The 21979-nt window shown below is 43.2% G+C and overlaps 1 protein-coding gene across 4 annotated transcripts in view; it reads right to left on the bottom strand.

Moving 5' to 3' along the window:
* Positions 1 to 21979, bottom strand: part of LOC126243824 (caspase-1-like) — a 233608-nt gene that overhangs the window by 17005 nt on the left and 194624 nt on the right. For all 4 annotated transcript variants that reach the window (XM_049948194.1, XM_049948193.1, XM_049948191.1 and 1 more), the window contains one exon: positions 9139 to 9277. In XM_049948194.1, the coding sequence (XP_049804151.1) occupies positions 9139 to 9277 (139 nt within the window). The remainder of the gene's footprint in view (positions 1 to 9138; positions 9278 to 21979) is intronic.

Consider the following 21979-nt stretch of genomic DNA (forward strand, 5'->3'; position numbering starts at 1 on the left):
TCCATTTTTACCTCATCTTCTTAAGGGCAAACTTTTGTTTTCTTTTTACTTTCTTTCTAAAGCAGCCTATGATCTTTCACAGGTTTCAAGTTATCTCCGTATCACATGTCGTCGATATCGATTAAGCTGTTTAGTCGTGAAAACATAACCGACCGAGCTACTTTCCAATTTAATAATGCAAGTATGGAAGCATGAATTAACCGCACTGAGGATTGTATGGGCATTGTGTTCAAGCTGTTACCCGTGGAAGTGCTTGATTACCAATAAGATGAAATGATATATGCGCATGGATTTATTGGATGGGAGACACCACTCAGGATGTTCAGCCACTTAGTGCAATGTTTTGTACTTGATGCCATTTTGGTGACTTGCACGTCGATGATGATACAGCGATGACGAGGACAGCGCACGCAACCAGTCCTGGGCAGTGAAAATCCGACTCATTCAGGAGTCGAACTCAGGACCCCGTGATGGATGGCCAGCGACACTATCCACAAGACTATGAGCTGTCATGCCAGCAGTTTTGTTACTATGAGTGATGGTGACGGAGCGGAAATAAAATGTCGACTTTCTAAAATTATTAAATAGTGTAATACTGCCGAATAGTAATTTGAAGTTCGGTGTAGCACAAATCTTATAATATTTGTACATGTAATAATGTTAGCTTGTCTTACATAACCACTTGTTATGTAAAGCTGTGCTCGCATATTACAGTTAAAAGCAACCTCTCTAAATGTTTCTCACTTTGTACATGTAAAGGCATGGCATCTCTCTGTTTGCCGTACAGCATTGAAAAGGCGCCATTATTGTGAGCTTTCAAGGATCTCAGAAGCTGTAAAAGATATGTTAAGGCTCAGCAGCTAAAATGCGACACGCTTGTGACTAATTTTATTAGGGAAGTATGAATTAAACACTTTGAGGATTGTATAAGAATGCCTTCATCACGTTGAATCGTATTATGTAGGACACATCAAACAATAAAGGCATTTTCATAAACATGATACAGTTCAAAGTCAAAGAGCAAATTGCTTTTTTAAAGGGAAATTATTGTTCCGTATTTCCAGTTATATTCTTAAAATCAATAAATACATCGTACTGGACTTTTCTACGCAGCAGCCTGTGTTCTTCCTCAGCATTCAAGTTACCTCCATACCAAAATTCAGAAAAATCGGTTCAGGGGTTTAGTCCCGGAAGCTTAACAGGAAGAGATACATTTCCATTTATAATGTTAGTATGGATGTAAAGATTTCGAGTAGAAAACACACATGGCACTGCCCTCATAGCTTAATTGTTCTGTAATATTAAAAAGGTTCATATGGTTCGCATATTAGCAGTACTAGTGCCGAAACGAACGACTGTTTTTCACAACCGATCATCAACCCTTCTTCCGATCAGTCGTTTCTTTTTTTCAGCCGAATGAAACAAAAAAAAAACTAAACTAGTCTCTGCGACGATGTCAGCATATGTCTGGGTTTGAGTGGTTCTACTCTTTGTGAGACAACTGAATGACAAAAGTCGGTGACGGTTGCATGAGTTATATGAACGTTTTACACAGTCTGTGTTTGAGTGATCTCATTTACATACCTTTTCAGCCTTGTAGGTTATACGTCAACCATGATTAGGGTTTCCAACTTTTTAGGGTCAAATACCGTATCTAATTTGAAGGAGAGGTGAATAATAACCTTTTTACTAAAAATGAAGTATTTTCAAAATGTATGTATTTATTTACTGAAATATTCCGATTGTTTTGTACTTATGGCTCCAAGTATGGACTTTCGGATGGTTTTATTTAAATTTATTGAAGCTCTGTCACTGTCTCCCCACTGGTTTGTACCCTTCACTGATATCATATTTGTCTTTCGGTAAATGCTGAGGTTACGATAACAGAAATAATATAAGATACAATATTTTCACTTGTTTGGTGACTTAATGGCTTCTTTTTAATCGTATACTGTCATTAGTCGGAAGTATTTTCTTTTTTCAAGAAATATTTGTCATCATTCATTAATTTTCTTTGAATTTCTTTAATTAATATAATTTTAAAATATGAATTATCCGTCTGAATACTGTACATCGCATGGAATTTATCTTGAGGATCACTTTGATCCAGTTATATTATTTCTTCCATTCTCACGCTACTGAGAGTTTCGGAATTTTGATCCAGACACAAACGTCGATTCATAAACATGAATGGTACGCTGACCTAAAAGCTATTTATTGGCACTCAATAAGAACGAAACACTGGAACGACAGTAATAGTGACAACAGATGATAACAGAGTGCAGTCAACAATAACACTAGTCAACACTCATTTTCTTGCCAAGGATATTTGAGTGACTTTAGGATGGGTTAGTGGTGCTGAGGGCGAATATAGCAACCATTTATGCAGTTTGGCTCTAGTTTTTGAGATAATGCATGATTTATTCAAAAAATTAGAAAAAATTGCTAATACTGAACTCGAGCGCTACAAACTACAATGAAAAAAGAAAATAATCTTTATAAATAGCTTCTATGAAAACCTGATAGGCATTTGTCCACGTATAAAACATAATTGAAAAGTTTATCTATATCATTTTCCGTCCATGACGAACCGCTTCCTGCACGCTTTCCTTTTATAGGTCTCTTCAGAACAGTCACGTTGCAGATTCCAGCAATAATCTGCCATCATATGCCTGTCCCATCTTCCTTTATATCTTTCCTCTATTCCTTTCATATCTTGATGGAACCGCTCTCCTTGTTCCTCACTGAAATCACCTAGATTACGAGGAAATCGATACAAGTGGCTGTGAAGGAAGTGCAATTTTATGCTCATGTTAGCTCCTAAGTTTTGAAAGTTAGTGAGCATGTTTTTGACCAGTTCCTCGTAATTGGGAGCTTTATGATTGCCCAAAAAACATTTTACAACAGCGACAAAACTGTTCCAGGCCGATGCTTCAGTGAAAGTCATGACACTTGTAAAATTGGTATCGTTGATGAGCCTGCGAATTTGAGGACCATCAAATATTCCTGCCTTAAGTTTTTCACTACTGAGTCCAGGGAACGTATTGCAGATGTATGTGAAGCAATTACCATTTCTGTCTAAAGCTTTGGTGAATTGCTTCATTAGTCCTAACTTAATATGTAATGGTGGAAGAACAATCCTGTCCCTACTAACCAGAGGTTCATTAATGTTGTTTGCTTCACCAACAGCCATATGTTCCCTTGGAGGCCATGTTTTCTGCTTCCAATGTTCGTGCTTTGCCCTACTATCCCACATGCAGATAAAACATGGGTGCTTTGTGTATCCACTTTGTTGTCCAAGCAAGAAGTTCACCATTTTCAAATCAACACAAATCAACCACTGGTGCTGCATATACTGAATTTTCTGCAGAACCATCTTGATGTTAGCATATGCTTCACAAAGTTTTGTTGAGTGGGCAATTGGAATAGATGCGTAACGATTGCCATTGTGTAGGAGAACACATTTTAAACTTCTAATGGAACTGTCTATGAAGAGACGCCAGTCCTCTGGTCTATATTCCGGCAGCACCAATTCAAGTAAAAGTCCAGGTATATTGCTGCAATACACTATAACCTCTTCTTGGTTGAAGTATGGAAGAAGGTTTTCTTCCCTCGTCCGGTAAGCTGTTATTTTAACACTTGGATGAAGACAGTTCTTTTCCTTAAGCCTGGATGCTAAGAGTTCTGATGCTTGCTTTGAAAGATTGAGTTCTCGTATCAAGTCACTGAGCTCCTTCTGGTCGAACTGCTGGGGTTGTGTCTCACGTCCTTCGTATTCCGAACCACTACTTGTACATTCCTCGCCGTGCACATCGTCATCTGATGATGTTAGCGTGGGTAATGTTGTGAAGGTTGGTACAGGAACATCGTTGCTGGGCACCACAGGTCTTCTTGCTGACTCCAAATCGGGATATTCCCACTTTCGTTTTTTGAACCTATTAAAACCTTTCACATTAACAATGCAAAAATAGCAATCATCTGTATGGTTCTTCTGCTCTCGCCATACCATAGGCACTCCGAAGTTTAAGCTTTTCCTTTTTCGTTTTGTCCACTGCCGTAAGCACTCCACACAGCATTTACAAACTTTATGGGGTGCCCACGCCTTGTCTTGATCTCCAAGTTTAATTCCGAAATATGCCAGATACGCTTCCTTCACAAAATGAGTGATATTCTTCCTGTTCTTTTGAAGAACGTATTCACCACAAATGTAGCAGAACTCATCTGGATGGTTCACGCAAAGACGGCGTGAAGAACTCATGTTTTCCTAAAACAAAATTGCACAAATACTACATATTATGCAGAACTTTCTTGTATTTGCATGTCAATCACATCCAACAAACATCATTAATTGTGTTGTGTGAAATGAATACTCACCTCTTATTTGCTACGTCACGATGAAAAGGTTCTATCTCCTTGAAGCTGCACTGCACATGTGTGTGACTTTCGACCATCGCCATTTTTCTTGTTTACACTGAACGCTACCTATCGGCTGTTGCGGGGATTACCTCGGCCAACAAATGAATGTCGAGTACCGCCGTATTCAAATCTGCACAACCCTCAATATCTTCAACACACGCACCGCACAACAGGACTGAACACATGCTGACAGTGTGATGTTTGCATGATGTAATCCTCAACCACACAGATGCACTCCCTGAGCACAATTGTTTAATAAAGATAGTACAATATCACTAATTAAAAAACAGGTAGCAAATACATTACACCACATATGGACCCTGCAGTCGATATTATCCACATGAAACTCTCATTTCCACAAATAACCTATATCTCAAAAACCAGAGCCAATTTGGAAAAAGTACAAATATACTCGGAATGAGTATCATAACAATATCCCATTTTCGTTCAAACTTCCCTGGCAACGAAAAAAAAATTTTATTTTGTAGAGCTGTGTAATGATTTAAGAGTGCCAAAACGATCAAATGTTTCTGTTCTGGCTATCAGATGACTGCGTCAACTATTTTCATTTGACTGCTCCCACAGACTGGTTATACAAAAAAAAAAAAAAAAGAAATTGCGCGAGTAATTCAACTGATATACACAGCTACAAACAAATGAGTCAGTTGTTTTCCAACAAGCATCTGAATCGATTGTTTTCCTTTGGTTGTCTCATCACGAAGCACTGCAGGGTGAGCTGCACTTTTCTCGATTTTTACCATGTTTCTATTGGGATTTGGTCTGTCCCTAGGGCCTTCCAATTTTTCATTTTCTTCATCGCGTTTTCGACTTCTCCCCTACTTGTGCTTTGGGTCATTCCTTCATTTATATCTCCATTCTCGTACTTCTCTCGTACATTTTCTTCATTCAATAGCCATTCAAAGTACTCCCACCACCTATTCAGGATTTTCTCAAAGTCGTGTAATACTACACCTGATTCATCCTTTATCTGCCTGATTGATGTTATGTCTTTGGTCGCCTTAGGTCTTGCTTTAGCAGTGTGTAGGAGTTTCCTGCCGTTCTGTCTTCTTCCCAGCTCTTCATATGCCTCTTCCATTGCCTCAGCCTCTGCTTCTGCCACTGCTCTTTTTTCCATCTTTTTTGTAGTCTTGTAGGCTTCCCTATCCTCCTGCCTTCCTATTAAGTCCCATTGGTTTTTTGCATCTTTCTTCACTTTTATTGCTTTCTGAACTTCCTCATTCCACCACCATGCCTCCTTATCTTCTGGTGGTCCCTTTCCTGTTGTTAAACCCAGCACCTCTTTTCCAGCTTTTGTAATTACATTGCTATTGTAGCTCCAACACTCCTGTACATCCTCTGGTAATTTCACTTTTCTTAATACTGTTTCCCTGAATTTTTCTCGCAACACCCCTTCTTTCAGTTTTCACCACTTTATTCTTTGTTCTACTCGCTTGATACATTTACGTCTTTTCTCCACTACCATTTCATAATCGGCCACTACGAGTTTGTGTTGCGCTGCCACACATTCACTGTATATGACCTTGGTATTCTTTATTTCCTTTACGTGTTTCCTTCTGTACAAGTTGTCTAACGCTCCTGTACGTTATAAGTTGTTCTCTTCTACGATTAAGTAGGTACTGGCGATCATTACGTCAAAAGATACTGCGTATTCTGCAATCTTGCGCCCTGCTGCATTTCTTTCTCCATAACTCCATCCACCACGATTTCTGTCTTCCCCACTCCTCCTCTCACCAACATGTCCATTTAAATCTCCCCCAACTATCACCCTTTCACTGTCTGGTATTTCCATTATTACTCCATCTACGAGTTTTCACAATTCGTCCTTCACTTCCTCCTCTTACATTGGACCTGTCATATGTGCTGGTGCTTAGTTCAAACCTCTCTGGAGCAACGAAACCGCTGCGTCGTCCATGATTCTATCAGTGACATTAAACTCGGTGCGTCGACATAGTGCATTTCCTTCATACGGTCGGGCTTCGAAGCGAGTATACTTCGACATTTGGAGAACATTAGCTTGTTGCTTAGGCCAGTCAGCTAGCGCCCAGGAAGCGCTATCTTCCCACTCCCAGGATACAGCTGAGGTCTTTAGGTCCAGTGATAGACTTGGCAGACATGCCGAACCGTGCAAGAGCTTTGTGTTGAACACCATCGTCATACAGGCCTGAGGCAACCCAATAAATCGGCAGTAGCGGGGTATTGCCTGAACACGGGGCATCGCGTGTCTTACGAGGAGACTGCAGTTGTATCCACTGTGTCGTCTTTTTGGAACGTAAGAAGGCCATGCGTGTCTGTACGGCGGACAATCTTATCAACAGGGATACAGATTTTCAGTTAAGAGCCGCCTCGCATCCAGTAATGGCTGCCATTAAATTGATCCGTAGTGAGGAGGTCCTCCAGGATGTAGAACATGTCAGAAAAACAATAATCCATGACAAATATTTACAACTGAAACAAATAAGCTAATGTACCTTCCTCAGGTCACAAGTGGAATGATCGTCATATTTTTTTTAATTTATATGGTAATAAACATGTAATAGAACTACTATAATACACTACTGGCCATTAAAATTGCTACACCACGAAGATGACGTGCTACAGTCGCGAAATTTAACCGACAGGAAGAAGACGCCGTGATACGCAAATGATTAGCTTTTCAGAGCATTCACACAAGGTTGGTGCCGGTGGCGACACCTACAACGTGCTGACATGAGGAAAGTTTCCAACCGATTTCTCATACACAAACAACAGTTGACCGGCGTTGCCTGGTGAAACGTTGTTGTGATGCCTCGTGCAAGGAGGAGAAATGCGTACCACCACGTTTCCGACTTTGATAAAGCTCAGATTGTAGCCTATCGCGATTGCGGTTTATCGTATCGCGACATTGCCGCTCGCATTGGTCGAGATCCAATGACTGTTAGCAGAATATGGACTCGGTGGGTTCAGTAGGGTAATACGGAATGCCGTGCTGGATCCCAACGGCCTCGTATCACTAGCAGTCGAGATGACAGGCATCTTTTCCGCATGACTGTAATGGATCGTGCAGCCACGTCTCGATTCCTGAGTCAACGCATGGGGACGTTTGCAAGACAACAACCATCTGCATGAACAGTTCGACGACGTTTGCAGCAGCATGGACTATCTGATCGGAGACCATGGCTGCGGTTACCGTTGACACTGCATCACAGACAAGAGCGCCTGCGATGGTGAACTCAACGACGAACCTGGGTGCACGAATGGCAAAACGTCATTTTTCGGATGACTCCACGTTCTGTTTACAGCATCATGATGGTCGCATCCGTGTTTGGCGACATCGCGCTGAACGCACATTGGAAGCGTGTATTCGTCATCGCCATACTGGCGTATTACCCGGCGTGATGGTATGGGGTGCCATTGGTTACACGTCTCGGTCACCTCTTGTTCGCATTGACCGCATTTTGAACAGTCGACGGTACATTTCAAATGTGTTACGACCCGTGGCTCTACCTTTCATTCGATCCCTGCGAAACTCTACATTTCAGCAGGATAATGCACGACCGCATGTTGTAGGTCATGTACGGGCCTTTCTGGTTACAGAACATGTTAGACTGCTGCCTTGGCCAGCACATTCTCCAGATCTCTCACCAATTGAAAACGTCTGGTCAATGATGGCCGAGCAACTGGCTCGTCACAATACGCCAGTCACTACTTTTTTGAACTGTGGTATCGTGTTGAAGCTGCATGGGCAGCTGTACCTGTACACGCCATCTAAGCTCTGTTTGACTCAATGCCCAGCTCGTATCAAGGCCGTTATTACGGCCAGAGGTGGTTGTTCTGGTTACTGATTTCTCAGGATCTATGCAGCCAAATAGCGTGAAAATGTAATCACATGTCAGTTCTAGTATAATGTATTTGTCCAATGCATACCCGTTTGTCATCTGCATTTCTTGTTGGTGTAGCAATTTTAATGGTCAGTAGTGTACTTATTTACAATGAACACATTACTGCACTTATATATATATATATATATATATATATATATATATATATATATATATATATATATATATATATATATATATATACAAACAATTGAGTTGGTTCTACTGAGAAATTCATCAATGGAGTAGAAGGAGTTGTTAAGTTTTTTATGGCTGCTGTAAAGTTATTTAAAATGTGTGTTCCTGAATAATGCACACCTTTTTGTACAAGAGTAAGTGACTTTAAATCCTAGTGAAGATTATTCTTATTTCTAGTATTGATTCTATGAATTGAGCTGTTGGTTTGAAAAAGTGATATATTTTTAATGACCAATTTCATTAAGGAATAAATATTTTGGGTAGCAGTAGTTAGTATCCCTAGTTCCCTAAACAGGCTTCTGCAGGAAGAAATTTCGACGCCTCCGTGCGATTATCATCAGTCACGTCTTGCAGCAGAAAGAACAGAAACCATCACCACCTGAAGATGTCGAACACTTGTATCGATGACGTGTTGTGGGATTTACACAATAAGATGCGGTGGCAAATCCGGTAAGTGTATTTGCAGCAGACGCGTCGAGAAAGCCTGAAAAGTAACACGACTATCGTTCGGCCAATCCTGGTAACAACTTTGCCATCAGTGTCCGAATACTAGTGCTATTTTCGGATTTCATCCATGATACAGCTCAGAATCAGCCAGTAGTCATTAATCTTGAAATCAAGGAAATGAAAATTTTTAAGGTTGTACCTTCGAATGTTGAGTAGGAGACGAGGATATCGGCATAAGAAGGCACTGGATAGCTGAATCCAACAGGCGAACTGTCCGCAACATCTCGTAGAGTGCTGCTGACGTTGACGCCCTGGTCGAGGCCATCTCCTTTGCACGCCTGCAACAGAAAGGTGGTATCTCATTCAAGATTTGTTGCATAAACAGATAATGATCAATTTTTGCATTAGAACTGCAGAACAGCGAGGTAAATGGTGCCTTTATGGGTACCTGGAATAGCTTTTCATTAACCACAGCAAACGCAAGCCACGCATGTGATGCTTGAGATACTTAATTCTTAGCAGGTTTCATTCATTGCCACCTCTCACTATAATTTGGAACCAGTCATTCAAATACAGTATATTGGAGACCACGTAGAATCCCGATTACGCACTGCTGTCCAACAACTACTTTATGCTTCAGTGAGAAGTTAATGCAGAAAATGACGCGATAAATGGGAGAAAGAAGTTGCCTTTTTTGATATTTTATCTCCAGAATATGATACTAATCGTAACGCAAAAGTTCCAACGCTTAGATGTTTGAAACCATCATTAACATGTGGCTTTTAGTTCAAGTTTTTATTGACATTAACACTTCAGAATTTGGAATATTTAGTGTCAATTGTTGATTTACCGCCATGCATTATTTCTAAAGCTGTGGTTAGACCTTATTTAGTTCACAGTTGCGAGTGCTGTGTTTTATCTAAGTTTAATCAAACCTCATTTGCGGAGAAATAGCCATTAATTTTTAAGGAAGTTTTATATAAACATTTTAGTGTTGAAATTATGCCATTTAGTCCTATTATCATACGAGTATCTTCACCAAAGAAAATTACTTCTATTTCTTGAATATGGGGAACACTTCATTTACATCCGACAAGAACGAGAGTGTACCTGATGTCGATTCCCACAGTACACCTGCTATGATGGGTCCCCATTCTGAAGAATCTGTTTCTTTATTTAAGCTCCCAGTGTTCCCTAATGACCCAATATGCATATTTTTGGTATGCCTGCATGAAAAGCAGTGGAGTATGTCATTCTACTCCCCGGAATGTGCCGACAATTCCAGCACCGACGGGCACAGGAAGGAGTGAACACAAAACGCGGGGAATCGGCGCAGGGGGTGTGTCAAAGCATTCAGCGTTTTTAACATGATGTTTTTCTCGACAGTGAGCATATTCCTTATAAACCGCAGATGCTCGCAGATTTTGAGACAGAGCCCAAACATGAGAAATTTCCACCCCGCACAGGGAGGTGTGGCTATCTGTCATTGGGCTGCGTTGAAAATTTTGGCCACCAATGGTAATGCCGAAAGGAAGAATATTTCGAAGATTGAGTTGAGCTGAGAGATGAGGGAGAAGCGATATGGGGAGTCGTGGAGACACTGCGGTAGCGAGAGAACGTGGGCGCTCTTCCACCGATCGCCAACATCCGCCTTGTGACACCGTGATAGCGTAGCTTCAGCCACGAGACTGACAACTGTCAGGCAACTCGGAGATCGTACCTGGGCCCCGCCGCAAAGTAGCAACTGCTGATGAGTGCCAGACATTTGCCACGCCGGACATTTGCCACGCCGGACATTTGCCACACCGGACGTTTGCCACGCCGGACGTTTGCCACGCCGGACGTTTGCCACACCGGACGTTTGCCACGCCGGAGTTTTGCCACGCCGGACGTTGCCACGCCGGACTTTTGCCACGCCGGACTTTTGCCACGCCGGACTTTTGCCACGCCGGACTTTTGCCACGCCGGACTTTTGCCACGCCGGACTTTTGCCACGCCGGACATTTGCCACGCCGGACATTTGCCACGCCGGACTTTTGCCACGCCGGACTTTTGCCACGCCAGACATTTGCCACGCCGGACATTTGCCACGCCGGACATTTGCCACGCCGGACATTTGCCACACTTGCCCCTTCTCCCAGTAGCTTGAGAAGCGATCCCTCAGGTAAGGGACGCCCATCCTCGTACATCTTCTGTCCGCTTTCAAACTGCCGTCTCCACCTCTTACTCGATACAACCAGTATGTAAGGGACCTTCTTCTTTGATATCTTCTGGCGAAATACAGAGCTTCTTTACCGAAATCGAAATATTTATAACTTCTGGGAAACGAAAGCAATAACCACGATTATGTCAGTATGTAATTAGTTCTGCCAAGTATAGATATAGATCCCTCTGTCTGTACGGTAGCTTCCTTTCACGCTTACTGATTGCGATAGAAACAGTCCATCGCCATGGGAACAAGAAAGGAACGATGTAAAGAGAATGCGAATGTACGCTAATCTTTTCTTTTTGATCACTGCATTTGTGGCTACTTTAATTACTACAATTGCATGCCCAGAAGATAATAAGGAACGAAGAAATGGGTATGTGTTTTGTGTTGGCAGAAGAGCCAACAATGTGTTACTAGTGGAGGCCGAAATGCACGCGTTTTAGCTCACGCAGGCTGGCGTGAAGAGGGAAGAACTATACTGACGTGAGGTCTGGAACATGACAAGGAATGAGAATTCAGAAAGCGGACGTAATTAGTTTGATACTTAACTTTAATCCATTAATGATGAACGTCGCTCTTGTCGGTACATGATTCACAATATTATCTGTTCAGAATACATTGTTGATGTAATTATAGTAACTGAATATGGCGCCTTGCTAGGTCGTAGCAAATGACGTAGCTGAAGGCTATACTAAACTGTCGTCTCTGCAAATGAGAGCGTATGTAGACAGTGAACCATCGCTAGCAAAGTCGGCTGTACAACTGGGACGAGTGCTAGGGAGTCTCTCTAGACTAGACCTGCCGTGTGGCGGCGCTCGGTCTGCAATCACTGATAGTGACGACACGCGGGTCCGACGTATACTAACGGACCGCGGCCGATTTAAAGGCTACCACCTAGCAAGTGTGGTGTCTGGCGGTGACACCACAATGTGAATGTTTGGAAAGAAGAATGACATACTCCATATTAATTTACTCTCTAAAATCCGATATCCCTTGCGGCGAAACATTAGTTAATAAAGTGTAGCGGGACAATGTTCAAAACATGACTGAAAATACTTTCACATTTATAATTGATGTGTCATCTAAAGTCGACGTACAATTTTAAAATGTTAGAAATAAGGAAATGAAGAAATACAGAATGCTACGCTTGTAACATACGTTGTTCTTCTACATTGCTTAGCTCTGGTATTTACAGGGTCACAGAGAAAGCATTCTAGGTTTTGGAGGGAAAAGCCGTAATTGTGATGATCTGCACTACAACAGAAACAAGAAGCACAACTTAAGGAAAAATAATGTAATGTGTGTTTCAGTTCACAAGTGACATCGAAGCAGATGGTTCCTGTGACTTAGTATGGGCAGAGGTTATATTCAACAACCGGAATAAATCAATAATTGGTTCCTTTTACCGACCCCCTGTCTCAGATGAAACAGTTGCTGAACAGTTCAAAGAAAACCTGAGTCTCATCACAAATAGGTACCCTACTCATACAATTATAGTTGGCAGTGACTTCAATCTATCTTCCATACGTTGGCAAAAATACATTTTCAGACCCTATTGTAGCTAGAAAACAACTTCCATAATTGTTTTACATGCTTTTTTAAATTGTTTTGAAGAATTAATTCACGAGGCCATTCGAATTGTTAATGGTTACGAAAACACACTTGAACTCTTAGCCACAAATAATACTGAGCATCACGACGGATACAGGGGTTAGTGAACACACAAAGAAATTCACCAAAACTAAATGCGAAATACATTTGTTTTTATAAGCAGCTAAAAATTCGGATGACGTCTTTCTAAGAGACAGTCTCCAATCCTTCCAAACTATGACCATATGTGGCTTAAGCTCAAAGAAATAGTATCAACAGCACTGGAGAGATTCATACCAAATAAATTAATAAGACACGGAACTGATCCCCCAAGATACACAAAACACAACAGAAAGCTGCTGCAGGAGCACCGAAAAATGCACGTATAATTTAGATGAACGTAAAATCTCCCAGATTGGCGAAGTTTTACTGAGGCTCGAAATTTGGTGCAGATTTCAATGCGAGATGCATTTATTAGTTTCCTCAAAGAAACTCTCTATAGAAATGTTACGAAAAATCCAAAGAGACCCTGGACCTATGTTAAGTAAACCGGCGGAAAGGCTCAGTAAGTACCTTTACAGAGCGACAGCGATGTTGATGTTAATGGGTGAGGAGAAGGAGGGGGAGACAAGGGACGTAGCCCTTCGGAGCAGGTAAAATCGTGGCAGATGTCCGGCGTGGAAAATGTCCCCACACCACTGCTGATGAGGGCAGCCAACCCGTACAGCACAACTCAGAGGCGATGCGCCGAACCGACGCAGCGCCTGCCTCCGACAGCAGTACAAAAAATGGTTCAGATGACTCTGAGCACTATGGGACTTGAAATGATAATTAAATGAACACCCTAGCTGCAAGCAGGCGTTGATACACTTCGTTGGGGACATGTTGAAAATGTGTGCCCCGACCGGGACTCGAACCCGGGATCTCCTGCTTACATGGCAGACGCCCTATCCATCTGAGCCACCGCGGGCACAGAGGATAGTGTGTCTGCAGGGACTTATCCCTTGCACGCTCCCCGTGAGATCCACATTCCCAACATGTCCACAACACTACATTCGTAGTGCGCCTATTAGATGTTTGCCCATCATACTCATTACTCGTGGCAGATTAATCTACCAAGTCCCGTACGAGTTCGGGCATAGCGTGTGCGTTCGCACACAAGAAGGTCAAAGGCCGGGAACCCATATTTATTTTAACTATATATGACCATGCAGCTTTGCTAGAATTGAAATGATAATTAAATGAACACCCTAGCTGCAAGCAGGCGTTGATACACTTCGTTGGGGACATGTTGAAAATGTGTGCCCCGACCGGGACTCGAACCCGGGATCTCCTGCTTACATGGCAGACGCCCTATCCATCTGAGCCACCGCGGGCACAGAGGATAGTGTGTCTGCAGGGACTTATCCCTTGCACGCTCCCCGTGAGATCCACATTCCCAACATGTCCACAACACTACATTCGTAGTGCGCCTATTAGATGTTTGCCCATCATACTCATTACTCGTGGCAGATTAATCTACCAAGTCCCGTACGAGTTCGGGCATAGCGTGTGCGTTCGCACACAAGAAGGTCAAAGGCCGGGAACCCATATTTATTTTAACTATATATGACCATGCAGCTTTGCTAGAATTGAAATGATAATTAAATGAACACCCTAGCTGCAAGCAGGCGTTGATACACTTCGTTGGGGACATGTTGAAAATGTGTGCCCCGACCGGGACTCGAACCCGGGATCTCCTGCTTACATGGCAGACGCCCTATCCATCTGAGCCACCGCGGGCACAGAGGATAGTGTGTCTGCAGGGACTTATCCCTTGCACGCTCCCCGTGAGATCCACATTCCCAACATGTCCACAACACTACATTCGTAGTGCGCCTATTAGATGTTTGCCCATCATACTCATTACTCGTGGCAGATTAATCTACCAAGTCCCGTACGAGTTCGGGCATAGCGTGTGCGTTCGCACACAAGAAGGTCAAAGGCCGGGAACCCATATTTATTTTAACTATATATGACCATGCAGCTTTGCTAGAATTGAAATGATAATTAAATGAACACCCTAGCTGCAAGCAGGCGTTGATACACTTCGTTGGGGACATGTTGAAAATGTGTGCCCCGACCGGGACTCGAACCCGGGATCTCCTGCTTACATGGCAGACGCCCTATCCATCTGAGCCACCGCGGGCACAGAGGATAGTGTGTCTGCAGGGACTTATCCCTTGCACGCTCCCCGTGAGATCCACATTCCCAACATGTCCACAACACTACATTCGTAGTGCGCCTATTAGATGTTTGCCCATCATACTCATTACTCGTGGCAGATTAATCTACCAAGTCCCGTACGAGTTCGGGCATAGCGTGTGCGTTCGCACACAAGAAGGTCAAAGGCCGGGAACCCATATTTATTTTAACTATATATGACCATGCAGCTTTGCTAGAATTGAAATGATAATTAAATGAACACCCTAGCTGCAAGCAGGCGTTGATACACTTCGTTGGGGACATGTTGAAAATGTGTGCCCCGACCGGGACTCGAACCCGGGATCTCCTGCTTACATGGCAGACGCCCTATCCATCTGAGCCACCGCGGGCACAGAGGATAGTGTGTCTGCAGGGACTTATCCCTTGCACGCTCCCCGTGAGATTAATCTGCCACGAGTAATGAGTATGATGGGCAAACATCTAATAGGCGCACTACGAATGTAGTGTTGTGGACATGTTGGGAATGTGGATCTCACGGGGAGCGTGCAAGGGATAAGTCCCTGCAGACACACTATCCTCTGTGCCCGCGGTGGCTCAGATGGATAGGGCGTCTGCCATGTAAGCAGGAGATCCCGGGTTCGAGTCCCGGTCGGGGCACACATTTTCAACATGTCCCCAACGAAGTGTATCAACGCCTGCTTGCAGCTAGGGTGTTCATTTAATTATCATTTCAATTCTAGCAAAGCTGCATGGTCATATATAGTTAAAATAAATATGGGTTCCCGGCCTTTGACCTTCTTGTGTGCGAACGCACACGCTATGCCCGAACTCGTACGGGACTTGGTAGATTAATCTGCCACGAGTAATGAGTATGATGGGCAAACATCTAATAGGCGCACTACGAATGTAGTGTTGTGGACATGTTGGGAATGTGGATCTCACGGGGAGCGTGCAAGGGATAAGTCCCTGCAGACACACTATCCTCTGTGCCCGCGGTGGCTCAGATGGATAGGGCGTCTGCCATGTAAGCAGGAGATCCCGGGTTCGAGTCCCGGTCGGGGCACACATTTTCAACATGTCCCCAACGAAGTGTATCAACGCCTGCTTGCAGCTAGGGTGTTCATTTAATTATCATTTCAATTCTAGCAAAGCTGCATGGTCATATATAGTTAAAATAAATATGGGTTCCCGGCCTTTGACCTTCTTGTGTGCGAACGCACACGCTATGCCCGAACTCGTACGGGACTTGGTAGATTAATCTGCCACGAGTAATGAGTATGATGGGCAAACATCTAATAGGCGCACTACGAATGTAGTGTTGTGGACATGTTGGGAATGTGGATCTCACGGGGAGCGTGCAAGGGATAAGTCCCTGCAGACACACTATCCTCTGTGCCCGCGGTGGCTCAGATGGATAGGGCGTCTGCCATGTAAGCAGGAGATCCCGGGTTCGAGTCCCGGTCGGGGCACACATTTTCAACATGTCCCCAACGAAGTGTATCAACGCCTGCTTGCAGCTAGGGTGTTCATTTAATTATCATTTCAATTCTAGCAAAGCTGCATGGTCATATATAGTTAAAATAAATATGGGTTCCCGGCCTTTGACCTTCTTGTGTGCGAACGCACACGCTATGCCCGAACTCGTACGGGACTTGGTAGATTAATCTGCCACGAGTAATGAGTATGATGGGCAAACATCTAATAGGCGCACTACGAATGTAGTGTTGTGGACATGTTGGGAATGTGGATCTCACGGGGAGCGTGCAAGGGATAAGTCCCTGCAGACACACTATCCTCTGTGCCCGCGGTGGCTCAGATGGATAGGGCGTCTGCCATGTAAGCAGGAGATCCCGGGTTCGAGTCCCGGTCGGGGCACACATTTTCAACATGTCCCCAACGAAGTGTATCAACGCCTGCTTGCAGCTAGGGTGTTCATTTAATTATCATTTCAATTCTAGCAAAGCTGCATGGTCATATATAGTTAAAATAAATATGGGTTCCCGGCCTTTGACCTTCTTGTGTGCGAACGCACACGCTATGCCCGAACTCGTACGGGACTTGGTAGATTAATCTGCCACGAGTAATGAGTATGATGGGCAAACATCTAATAGGCGCACTACGAATGTAGTGTTGTGGACATGTTGGGAATGTGGATCTCACGGGGAGCGTGCAAGGGATAAGTCCCTGCAGACACACTATCCTCTGTGCCCGCGGTGGCTCAGATGGATAGGGCGTCTGCCATGTAAGCAGGAGATCCCGGGTTCGAGTCCCGGTCGGGGCACACATTTTCAACATGTCCCCAACGAAGTGTATCAACGCCTGCTTGCAGCTAGGGTGTTCATTTAATTATCATTTCAATTCTAGCAAAGCTGCATGGTCATATATAGTTAAAATAAATATGGGTTCCCGGCCTTTGACCTTCTTGTGTGCGAACGCACACGCTATGCCCGAACTCGTACGGGACTTGGTAGATTAATCTGCCACGAGTAATGAGTATGATGGGCAAACATCTAATAGGCGCACTACGAATGTAGTGTTGTGGACATGTTGGGAATGTGGATCTCACGGGGAGCGTGCAAGGGATAAGTCCCTGCAGACACACTATCCTCTGTGCCCGCGGTGGCTCAGATGGATAGGGCGTCTGCCATGTAAGCAGGAGATCCCGGGTTCGAGTCCCGGTCGGGGCACACATTTTCAACATGTCCCCAACGAAGTGTATCAACGCCTGCTTGCAGCTAGGGTGTTCATTTAATTATCATTTCAATTCTAGCAAAGCTGCATGGTCATATATAGTTAAAATAAATATGGGTTCCCGGCCTTTGACCTTCTTGTGTGCGAACGCACACGCTATGCCCGAACTCGTACGGGACTTGGTAGATTAATCTGCCACGAGTAATGAGTATGATGGGCAAACATCTAATAGGCGCACTACGAATGTAGTGTTGTGGACATGTTGGGAATGTGGATCTCACGGGGAGCGTGCAAGGGATAAGTCCCTGCAGACACACTATCCTCTGTGCCCGCGGTGGCTCAGATGGATAGGGCGTCTGCCATGTAAGCAGGAGATCCCGGGTTCGAGTCCCGGTCGGGGCACACATTTTCAACATGTCCCCAACGAAGTGTATCAACGCCTGCTTGCAGCTAGGGTGTTCATTTAATTATCATTTCAATTCTAGCAAAGCTGCATGGTCATATATAGTTAAAATAAATATGGGTTCCCGGCCTTTGACCTTCTTGTGTGCGAACGCACACGCTATGCCCGAACTCGTACGGGACTTGGTAGATTAATCTGCCACGAGTAATGAGTATGATGGGCAAACATCTAATAGGCGCACTACGAATGTAGTGTTGTGGACATGTTGGGAATGTGGATCTCACGGGGAGCGTGCAAGGGATAAGTCCCTGCAGACACACTATCCTCTGTGCCCGCGGTGGCTCAGATGGATAGGGCGTCTGCCATGTAAGCAGGAGATCCCGGGTTCGAGTCCCGGTCGGGGCACACATTTTCAACATGTCCCCAACGAAGTGTATCAACGCCTGCTTGCAGCTAGGGTGTTCATTTAATTATCATTTCAATTCTAGCAAAGCTGCATGGTCATATATAGTTAAAATAACTATGGGACTTAACTGCTGAGGTCATCAGTCCCCTAGAACTTAGAACTACTTAAACCTATCTAACCTAAGGACATCACACACATCCATGCCCGAGGCAGGATTCGTACCTGCGACCGTAGCGGTAGCGCGGTTCAAGACTGTAGCGCCTAGAACCGCTCGGCCACTCCGGCCGGCGACAGCAGTACACAACGAACGATGACGAATAATGGTGACACGATTCGTCCCCCCTTCCTTCCCCCTAATAACTGAGTCGTGTCTACGCCCAGTCAAATCAGCCCTGAGGTTCATAATTTTGTTTTGGTCTGTGTAAGCAGCTCGAAAAAGAACACATTTCCTTCACGTTTTCTTCATACAGTATAACATCGTTAGCGCGAACTCGCATAAGACGAACTCACGGTTAACGCGAAAAAAATATTGGTCCCACCAGGAATACATTAGTTCCTATGGTATGTTTTATCGGTTAACACGAATTTCGGTTAAGGCGGATTACGAACTCTGTTTCAGTTCCTACCGTAATTAAATTTCACTGTAACACAAACTTCCGACCTTAGAGTATTCTAAAGCGTAATTTTTTTCCGAAATGAATGTACGAAACGTAGCTACAAAGGTAATTATACTTATTGTTGGCTCGTTTTTAACGTATTGTAGGCCGGTAGACGCGATTATCACCTCAACAATCAGCGCATGCTGTACATTGTAAGACATTCAATAATGTGTGCAGAAGCATTTAGGAGCGTACTCAGTGCCAGATTTGATAGGTGTTCTGTTAGTCGTAGCCGTATCGATTTGGAATACTGAATAAAATCTACAGTTACAACCGATACCATAGCACGCGAAAATGGCAAAGAGGAAACAGACAGCTCTAAATGTACACTTAAAGCTTAAGATTCTAGATGAAGCTGATCGTGGTACCAAGAAAACAGCAATTGCAGAGCAGTTTGGAATACCTAAATCTACTTTATCTACGATTATTAAAAAAAATGTCAAATGTGTGTGAAATCTTATGGGACTTAACTGCTAAGGTCATCAACCCTATGCTTACACACTATTTGACCTAAATTATCCTAAGGACAAACACACACGCCCATGCCCGAGGGAGGACTCGAACCTCCGCCGGGACCAACCGCCCAGTCCATGACTGTAGCGCCCTGGACCGCTCGGCTAATCCCGCGCGGCGATTATTAAGAATCGAGAAAAAATTATTAATGCTGCGGCATCAGGTTCTGCAAACAAATCCAAACGACTTCGTACCGCCAAGTATGAAGACATCGAGACGTTACTGCTACAATGGTTCAGTCGTATGCGTGCATCTAACATACCTTTAACGGGCCCTGTTGTAACGTCTAGTAAGAAACAAAAACAACATATTATGTAGTAATTAGAAAATTAGGTGTATCATATTGTGTCATTGTATAAAATTATGTATTTTTTTTTATTATTTATTTTTGAGAACGTCTGCGTCGGCGAGTAATAAAACCGACACAGAAGATAAATGTTAAACAGAGATTAAAAAAGGAACTAGTATATAATACGTGATGAATATGAATGTCTTTGTCTTCTTAATTTGGAAGTTGTGCGAGTAAGATCGCCTGTGTTGTCGTAGAGAACGCTAATGTAGCATTCTTTTGTCGAGACTAAGCAATGTACGCCATTACGTGTGAATTCACAAAGGTCTGTAATCACTGAGATATTTAAATGTTTTAATAGAGTTGTTTAAATGAAAACTTGTATTATTAATTGTTAAAGCTTGCTTGCCTATTATCCCATCCTGTTGAGACATTTTTCAGTTATATAAATATTATCTGTGGTGCTGAGCTGCGTGGAGAACGAAGAGCCGCTGCCGCGGCGTATTTAAACGACTTACAATATAGTCGAGCATACCGCAAGGAAGCGGTAAAATAATAGTAAAATAATATTATTTCTTTTAGCTCCCAGACTGGCAGTGCAGATCAGCAGATTTTATGATGTGTTGCAGGTTGACGCGGGCTGCTGATAGGATATAGTACCAAGTACAAATAAGTTAATGTACCTTCAGAATCTGATAGGAATCTTGCTGTGCTCCGTTCTGGTCTGGCAAACTTTATAGTGACAACGTATTTTTTTTTAATGAGAGTCTCATGTTCTTGGGCTAGGCGTGGTATGAAATAGTATTTTACCGAGAAATGAAATCCACTGCAAACTTGTGTTTTTGAACGATCATACGAACTGTAACATCAGTGTTCATAACAAAGTAATTTCAATTTTCAATAACTATGAAGTAGGGAAGATATATTGATTCTTAGCATGAGTTACAGTTACAGAAAAAACGTTCCTTTAATTATAGGCCAGATACAGAACAATAAGACTTCTATATATATATATTTTATTTTGCTAAAAGGTAATGATGATAAAGAAATTCAAAGCACAGCAACGCAAAAAGTATTTCACGTAACTCTTTTCATATATGCGTTGGTACGCTAATAATAATAATAATAAAAATAAATAAACAAAAGAGCAACAATTTACAATTCACGAGTACGTGAAACTGTCGCCCAAAAACGCGGGGCCCGAATTTGCAGTGGCCACAAACATAAAATTTTATGTATTTTTCTTTCAGTGTCTATTGTTATGTATGTATATATATATATATGTATTTAGTGATAAATGTATGTATGTATATCATGATCAATGCCATGTATTAATGAATGTGCAAACACTCTTTCATGACAAAACGTACTACTGCAAGCGAGTCTGAGAAGACGATCCTGATAGTACTGAGAAACTGTAACGACTACGTAATCCGGGGGCAGCCGAACCCCGAGATCAGATAAACTAAAGGTAAGACTACAGTGTAGTTGTCCTGTTTGTAGAAGTGGAGCTCCAGTGAAGTGATCTCATTTCGCTAGTGGTGTGCATATTGTGCGTAGTTTGATGTTAGTGTTTGTGACAGGACAAAGTTGATGGTAGATAGTAATTTTTAGTGTGCAGTGTAGGGTAGCTAAATTAACGTATTTTGTGTGCAAGGGGCAAAACTGTCAGATTTTGTGTTTTAGTAAGCAATTTAGGAATATGGTTAAGTTGCGTAGTCAGCGTCCGAGCAATATGGATACTGAGGAACAACAATTAGTTAGTGCAGGAAATGTAGAACCGGGTACCTTAAGCAGTACAAGTACTCTCTTTGAGGATATAACATGTGAGAATGTGGGGGCAGGGGCACAGGAAGTGGTGCCACCGCCCACTAGTGCTCAAGGAGATGTAGATAAAGAAATTGTACCACCACCAGAAAAGTAGGAACCAGAGAGTGGTAATCTGCCTGGTGGGTATTCACTTCAGGCTATCTTAGAGCGTGTGTTAGATTACCAGGCAAAATTTGCGCAACAACAAGCTGAAAGGGACGAGAAAATTGAGATTTTTCTCGCACAGCAAGCTGAGCGAGATCGCC

Source organism: Schistocerca nitens, chromosome 1, assembly GCF_023898315.1.
Source record: "Schistocerca nitens isolate TAMUIC-IGC-003100 chromosome 1, iqSchNite1.1, whole genome shotgun sequence".
Taxonomy (NCBI): Eukaryota; Metazoa; Arthropoda; class Insecta; order Orthoptera; family Acrididae; genus Schistocerca; species Schistocerca nitens.